This window comes from Magnolia sinica, chromosome 18 (assembly GCF_029962835.1).
Source record: "Magnolia sinica isolate HGM2019 chromosome 18, MsV1, whole genome shotgun sequence".
NCBI lineage: Eukaryota > Viridiplantae > Streptophyta > Magnoliopsida > Magnoliales > Magnoliaceae > Magnolia > Magnolia sinica.
In genome coordinates, this window is record NC_080590.1 from 8,302,014 (window position 1) to 8,310,562 (window position 8,549).

Consider the following 8,549-nt stretch of genomic DNA (forward strand, 5'->3'; position numbering starts at 1 on the left):
CAAGGAATTAAATGAATGTTATGGATTATAATTAGTTCTTATGCAGGGATGATGCAAAGATGTATAAAATGTTGTTTTAATGCAAAATCACCATCAAGTGGTACCTTGGGTTTGATAAATCTAATCTGACTTACATACTTGTCAAAGTGGTAGAATAACCGGTCAACTTGAGTTTTTATAGGGCATGATCTGATATATCAGCACGCCATTGAGCATACACAAAAGTTGACTGGGTGTGAAATGCTAAGTATGAAATGTAATGCTAATGAATATGATAAGCAAGAGGGTTGAGAAGAGAATGAATATTGCCTAGTGTAAATGCAGCTGGGATGAAACTGAACGAGATTGGATAAAAAGGGTAAATAATTTTATCGCAAGGGTTAGATCGAGTGGCTTGGATCGGGGTTTTGGTGGCTCAAGTTGCTGAGGATTGTGCTACGCTAGGTTGACTAGGGCTGAGCTTATTTCCTTCTACTCTCATTTTCCTTTGGTGGAGGGATGGAAATGCTTGGCTAAAGGATTTTTCATGGGGCTAAGAGGTTTTATAGATTTACTAATGATTAGAAATAAAAGAGGATTGTTATTTATAGCTGTTTGGGCTAGTATTTTAGTAATTACTGACAATGCTGGGGTTTAAAAGAGGTTAATGGATAGGTTTTAAGATTGACATATGCCGTGATCTCGACAATTGGATGAGTTAGAAAATTGTAATTTTGGTAGAAGGAGAGGATAACGGAGTTATTTTCCATTTTCACACATTTGTGACCGGATTTGAAGCAATCCCACATGATTTACATCCTCTCCTACCAAGCTGGGAGAGCTGCCACATAGCCGGTGCTCCCTGCCTTTGCAGGAGAGCTCCTGGAATGATGTGCAACCTTTGTCTTTTCTAGGTGTGTGTGTGTGTGTCGATATATATATATATAAAAGGCGAATGGGTTAGGGTTTGGGCTCATCCTAGGCTTAGTTTTGGACTGATATGGGATTTGGTTTTGGATGGATTTTTGAGTTTAGATTAGCTGGGGGTGATTGAGTGAGTTGGCTGAGTTTGACAGGGTGACTTGGTTGAGTTCTGTGTGACTCGACTGGTTCGATCTGATCAATTTATAGACCTTGGATGCAGTGTCTACAGATGTTAAAGAGTGGGGAGCATCTGGCAGGAACAATTTATGCACCGTGGATTGGTAACCAACAATTAATTGTGTTCGGTCAAGTTCCAACTCACAACATACTTCCAACGAAGGACGAAGATTCTGTACTACCCTGACTGTCCCCAACTAGGCACGGATAGGAGCTCTGCCCTAACCAATCATGAGCTTTTCAATGGCCCCAGCTCTGCCAAAACTGTGGGCCTCCTCATCGATGGATCAGAATCCATAAGCTATGTTACCTTGCCCTATGTACCTACCCAGGTTTCTTTGCAAATCGTGTGCTGGCTTATTTCAACCATTGAACCTAAAAGTTATGATCATTCAAAAATCTGATGGGCCACAACACTGGAAGCAGTTGGGATGGAACTCCAATTATTAGTTTTGTGTAGGTATGATTTTGTTAGAATGGCCTACCTAAGTATTGAATCATCGTGGACTTTGGAGTCAAGGCCTAATGGGGGTGGTGTATGCGATGGACGGAGTGGATTTCATGAACTCCCAATTTAGCGAAACTAATCGAGGAGGTACGACCGGGATTGCCTACTGATGCTGTCAGATGGTGCTCTGTGGGCCCCACATGATGTATGTGTTTTATCCATGCAGTCCATCAATTTTTACAAATTAATTTAGGCATGCCCCCAAAAATGAAGCAGATCCATATAGCATGTAGACAAACTACAGGAAACAGGGGTGATCGAATGGCTGCCATTAAAAGCTTATTGGGGAACAAAAGTTTTGGATAAAACTGATATTTGTGATTTCTTTTCATCCAGGTCTGTGTTAGTTAATCAACAGGTTGGATGGAAAATAAACATTTCAATAGGCCCAACAAAGTTTTAACGGTGGGCGTTCAGTCACCACTGTTTTCTCGTGGTGCAGTCCACTTGAGTTTTTGATCCTCCTCATTTTTAGGCTCATGTCCAGAAAAATGATGAACAACAAATACATCATGGTGGGCCCACAGAGCACTGGCGTCTGTAGGCAACTGTTTTCCTTTTTAATTGGTGATTAGGATCACGAAATCTATCTGAAATCCGAGATATCCCCTAAAGTGGTGGGAAGGATCACGAAATCTATCTTATATCCGAGATATCCCCCTAAAGTGGGACTCACGTTTTGGACGGTTTCAATTCGCTAGTGCCATGTGGAACGTATCGAACGTGGACATTCTTACTACCAATTATATTAATTATAAATTTCTTTGTTATCATTGATCTAATTTTGATAGCTTTATTAAGCGCACACGCATGCGTGAGGTAGCTCACGCACATCATGACTCAACATACCATCAGGATGGCATATAAATATAATATCCAAACCATCCATTAATTATTCAGTAGCATAGTCTCCAAAACAAATGATCAGCTTCTAAAATGTTGGCTGAACTATTTTAATCCATTACCTGTTTCAATCGTTGCAGTCCACCTGATTAGTGGACCAATTTCATCATCAGGTGAGAATATTTTTACAGTTAGACCCACCTGATGGACGTGTCAGATGCGGCACCTTTCTACTGCACCGTGTACCTCGTCACGCGTGTGAATTTACCAGACTTTTTTTTTCAAAGCTCCATACACCTTTTCATGAAATTTTACTTCACTGTCCGCGACTAGGTTACTTTAAAAAACCTTTTGTGCCTTATGGGATGGAAGCTAGTATGCTTTCCACTGCTCTTTGAACACCCATTTCATTGGTAATGGGGAGCTCTTTGTGCTTTGTTTTGTATTCCAGATTACACTTCTTTCGAGCCAAGTGTAAAAAGTGAAGTATGCCACCACCATAATCACAAACCAATAAGATAGAGAGAAGATCGACTATCCATTTTCATAGATTTTATGATAGCTTATGATAGAAAATGACTCGCATATACTTGTCCACTTTTGCTAAGAAAAGGGATGTTGTATGGTTTTATATTAGAAAATATCAAAAGGAGTCTAGAAGAAAGCTTTGGATTTGTCTTTTTCTTCTTCACCTCTTTCTACAAGCCAATTCAAGCTATCCAAAGTCATTGTCATTTCCATACCTACCATCAACAATACTTAAAATGCAACAGCCTCACCTTAGAAAGGCCTCTCTCTGCTTGTATAAAATCACCAACCCCACCATAAGGTGATGGGTGGAGAATGACCTAAAAGATTAATGACAATGTGGGTTGGTGACTGAGTGGACCCCACTTGCATTCATCTATATAATTTTGATTATCTCACAAAACCATCCATTAATCTCAATCAGCAATGAACACCCAACAAGTGGGCCACTAATTAGGTTCATTTGGGCCCCACCAAAACTCCTACACCCTATCAGTCTCCTCCTCGTTGTGGTTCCCACTCTTCCCCTCTAACTTGATACACCTGTACCACTTAGCGCATGCAACGTAGATGGCAAAGTCGACACTAGTCAAAGCCGCTAAGAGGAAGTAAAACCTGTCCATGTGACCTTTGTTAAGGTTCCCAGGAATCCAACCAGGCCTATCATCCTTTGTAGTGATTTGCATGATTATGGTCACTAGCAAGCTGCTAACATAGTTTCCCAAGGAAATGGAAGTCATGCAAAGAGCACTCCCAAAGCTCTTCAACCCATCTGGGGCCTGTCCATTGAAGAACTCCAACTGGCCCACATACATAAACACCTCTGAAGCTCCAATCAGCACATACTGTGGTATCTGCCACAGTATACTCAAAGAACTAGGACTCTTGCACCTGTAGCAATCTCCATTTGAGTATTTTAGCCTGTAAATCTCCACGATCCCGGCAGCGACCATCGCCATAACCGCTATGATGAGACCGACACCCATCCGTTGGAGCTCGGTTAGCCCTTTTGGGTCTTTCTTGTTCAGTCGGCGCACGAGGGGGTTGAGGAATCGGCGGTAAAAAAGAATGAAAGCTGCGACGCTGAGGATGTCAAATGAGGACATGCTGGCAGGAGGGATATGGAAGTTGGAGATGGTGGTTTTCATAACGGCTCCTTGCTCAACGAAGAGGGAGGCCATTTGGGTGAAGACTACTGAATAGAGTATGGTGCATAGCCAGATGGGGAGGAGTCTGAGTATGCATTTCACTTCTTCTACTTGGGTTATGGTGCAAAGGCGCCATGGGTTGTAGGGAAGAGCTTGGTCATTTGTTGTGTAGTCCTTGTCTGTGATCACTGCAGCTCTGTCCAAGAATCTGAAGATCATGAAACATGGTCCGTTAGATATAATCATTGTTAGATAGGAGTGATCACTTATGGAGTGATCTGATGTTTTGGACATGTGGACAGTTTGATCATGGATCTGGATCATTCATTCGGTCTAGCACACTCTGCATGGCCTCCATGCCAACATCACATTGATTGTATTATCGTATCCATCATATTGTTTGACTTCAAATAATGGACAGGGTAGATCAGGCCCAATCAATAGATCATCAATGTGGGCCATCCATCCTGTGGGTCTCAATATTTATTTCGTAGGTCTCTCAAGAGTTGCTTTGTTACGTTGTTCCTCAGCATACAATCATGGCCTACAAGCGGACTGTCAGAATAAAAATATAACTCAAGCATCGGATGGTAGCCATCCCCTTTGGAGAGCGCATGAAGAGTGAGGTGGACCAAATGGACGGGCCAGATAAATTCTTCCACCGGATGATTTGGAAATGAGCTGCACCATATTTCGGTGAAACCAGTAATGCAGGTGTATGTTGAGCGTGGAAGTCTCTTACTTGAATTCCTTTGTATGGAGTATCTTTCTACCCCCATTGATTGCACATTCTTTCCCATCAACTTCGTGTAGGTCCTCAACACGTGGTGGCATCTCCACCCTCCATTTCTTTGCTGCAGCGACAGCCACCCGGCAGACCCTGGGCAAGGGGTTGCCACCAGGCTTGAAGTGTCTATACCTTGGGGTCCCACAGAGAAACAGCAACAAAGCCACGAAGGCAGATCCACTGGACGCCCAAAATCCAAGGGCCCACATCCCAGTGTCCTCAAAATAGTCCAAGATGGTATTTGAAAAGAGGGAGCCAAGGTTCAAAGCGAGATAGAAATAGCTGAAAAATGCCACCTTTGAGCGTCCTTCTTGTGGGTCCTCCTCATCAAACTGATCAGCCCCAAAGGTAGCAATGGAAGGCTGGTATCCTCCATTCCCAAGGGCAATCAGGTAGATAGACAGATAGAACACCCCCATCTCTAAGATGGAGTGGGGCCCACAGAGAGATTGCGAGTCCCCGCATCCAGCAGGTTTGAGCAGGAAAACATGTGATGATATGGACAACAAAACCAATCCCTGCCAACCATTAACAAATAGAGAATAAAACATAAGTTTACGTAGCTTTTACTATTATGTAGTGGTACAGGCCCACACCACATGTGATCTAGGGCTGTTTACATGTCAGGTTCTGGCGAGGTCCCAGCATTGCTGAACCTGGGCTCATTTACTTTGTCACTCCCACCTGAAGGGATGGATTAGCACAAACATACTTGAGCCAATTTCACAAACGCGTGGTGGTGTAAATAGGCTCTCTTGCATGCCCGTGGCTCAGCAGAACTCTTTCCATTGCCATGATAAATGATGGATATTTTATATATTATATACTACAATAATTAACTGGATCCGAATGAAGTCCCACCGGACCCAACCCACATATTTAACTTGGTTCCAGGTGGTGGACCCGAATATCCGATTTGGACCCGTTAAAATTGGACCCTGTCCATCAGGTACCTGCGTTCTAGGTACATGATGACAGGCCTAACTTTGATGATTTAGCGGTACATCTGCTTCAAGGGTCCACTTACAAGCACAAAGATAACTTGAAAGATGGCACACGTCTTGTATCTGCCCCAGTAAGAGTCGCTGACAAAAGCACCCACCAGAGAGAATATATACACCGTTCCTGTCCATTTGCTGACGTTGTTTGCTGCTTCAGCGTTGTTTTGCTGTAGGACCCTCGTTAAAAACAGTACCAAATTCACTCCCACTCCGAAGAATGCAAGAGTTGCCAGCGCTTGATTTACTGTGCATCCATCCATCATACCACAACAATAAATCAGCATCATGTATGACTTGGATACTTACTGAAATTTTCAGATTTTATTATATCCAAACTTGCATGGGATCAGATGTTTGTATCTAGATTATCAAGGACTCCTTTTCTGTGTGCATGGTGGACATGTATGAGATCTGTGCCTTTCATCAATTGGTTCTACCTTGGATGGACCATACCCAAGAAAAAAAAAATAGCCCATTTAATAGCTAAGATGACCCAATCGTTGTGGTTTTTGGTCTATGGCAATCCATTGCAACACTACAAAGGAGATGAGCGGTCCGGATGTTGAAAATGTTTTGCCACATAATGCAACGATGGGAATGATCACATGGAATGGCTCCAGCAGTTGGTGGGCCATGTAGTGGTCTGCACTCTTTAGATCTTCTGGCCTCAAAATTAATTTATTTTTACCTCAGGCGAGTCAAAGCACACACAAAAACTCTTTTGACTGTGAGTAAACTTCATAAATAGTGGCGTTCGGAGGTGTGAAATTGCCTATTTTTAGTCGACCATAAAAAGTTCGTATTTTGCACATGGGTTCCATGTTGGCACGTGCACATTAAGGTGGATGTGCAGAGCTCTGCATGTGTGTGGAAGTAGCAAACGTCAGAAAATCCCGTTTGTCTCATTGTCGTGCGGGATGCCATGCATGATATAACACCTAAACACGTACCTTTGTCTTAACTTTTGTATAGTAATACAGTACTCGAGCCTTTGTATAGAGCAGTCTGGTTTTCAGATTCTACGTACGGGACCCATGTTCAAGTGATCCAAATCGTTGAAATGAGTGATATCCCACATTGGATGGTCCCTAGACTAAACATCTCCCAGAAAAATAAATAATAAATAATAAATAAAAAATCCTTATTTGTTAGCACTAAATGAACAGCTAAGAAAGAAAATACATCAAATCTACGAATAAAAATATTCCAAAGATCTGGTAGATAGAATCTCCAATCTTGGAGATGTTTGGTGCTTTTTCCATCGAGCAGTTGGTCTCAGTACATCAACGGCTTAGATCATTGAACTACAACCCCACTTGCACAAACTAAATAAATTAATAAGAAGATAAAATCGGATAAACAAAGAAACGGGATGTAATAGAGGAAGATCACAGTGTCTTGATTAGAACTGATATTGGCAGCCTCTCTTTTTTATGCATATACCCTCTTTTACTACTTTTCAGCATTGAAACAATAGAAAAAGTGGACCATTCTAGTAGTAGCCAAAGTGAAAAGAAGTGCATGTATTAAAAAACCATCTCGAATTATCATTTTATTGTATTGGGGAGTTTGGAGATTACCAAGTATTAGAAATCCAGCTTGCCATCCTCCACTCTTTCCTTTGATTGCTGGACGTCCATGTCGGTCAATGGACCCATCTAGCGTACATTCCTCTTCCTCTTTCACTGCGTTGTTTCTACCTTCCATTTCTCTATATTCGCTTATCTTCTCCTGTTTCAAAGCCACTAACTCATGACTTGTAGCATTGAAAACATAAATATAACACATTTATAATGCGTAATCAATCACTAGTGGGTGGCCCACTGCACACCCATGAACTCAATTTCACGAAAGGCTCGACCCAAAATTCGAAACTACAATGTTTGTAAAAAATGCCAAGTTCAAACACAAGTGGGTGTGTTTGGATGCACCAACTAGTTGAATAGAAATTTTTGGTACGATGAAATGTAAGTGACCAAATTGTTATTTCCTTGGTAATTATATTGAAGGCCTAGGCTCCAAATTGCAATTACATTACTTTCAAGATGGACTCAGAAAGATATGTAAGCTACTTCTTCATTATAAATATTAGAAAAGATCATTAACTTAACATTCGAAAATTCAATTCACTTGCAGAACCAAACAGGACCTAGGTAATGGAAAAGAGAGTATTTCAATAGGTTAAAAATAATAAAATAAATCTCTTGATGGTATAGAAGAAGAAGATTGAGTATGCTAAGGGCTCGGAAGATATCACTAACCATTTGATGCTCTTGATCAAGAGCTTCTTTTGGCAACCAATCTAAGGGAGATGCCGAACGCAAAGAATATATGTTGGATGGGGCAAGTATGGGAAGAGTTGGCTGGGAGAGTACATTGGAGAAAAAAGAAGAGCATGAGGGGGGTATATATAGGAGTGGAGAGATTGGATTGACGGTTCTGATTTCAGGAAGAGGAAACGGGTGGGCCCCACATTGACAGTTCATCCATAGCAATGTTGGAAGTATACGAGTGGCATGATACGGCCTTTTTGCCATCCACATGCATTGAAGATGAAAGGGTCACTTTCACATATCCAGATTACTTTTGGAAGTTTCCACGACCCATCAAATCCCTAGTAGGCGTAGGTCTTTTGATCCAATGGTTGAGATATT

The 8,549-nt window shown here is 41.7% G+C and overlaps 1 protein-coding gene across 3 annotated transcripts in view; it reads right to left on the reverse strand.

Annotated features, from left to right (window-relative positions):
* LOC131232749 (protein NRT1/ PTR FAMILY 7.3-like) overlaps positions 1 to 8,261 on the reverse strand; it is a 46,074-nt gene extending 37,813 nt beyond the window's left edge. The window contains exons 1-5 of one of the 3 annotated variants that reach the window (XM_058229221.1): positions 8,157 to 8,261; positions 7,476 to 7,626; positions 5,922 to 6,139; positions 4,850 to 5,412; positions 2,957 to 4,315 (exon numbers count right to left, since the gene is read on the reverse strand). In XM_058229221.1, coding sequence (XP_058085204.1) covers positions 3,442 to 4,315; positions 4,850 to 5,412; positions 5,922 to 6,139; positions 7,476 to 7,626; positions 8,157 to 8,159 — 1,809 coding nt within the window. In that variant the 5' untranslated portion in view covers positions 8,160 to 8,261 and the 3' untranslated portion in view covers positions 2,957 to 3,441. Of the gene's footprint in view, positions 1 to 2,956; positions 4,316 to 4,849; positions 5,413 to 5,921; positions 6,140 to 7,475; positions 7,627 to 8,156 lie in introns of those variants that run through there. The other 2 variants (XM_058229220.1, XM_058229219.1) reach the window with 2 other exon arrangements.
* Between the last annotated feature and the right edge of the window lie 288 nt (positions 8,262 to 8,549).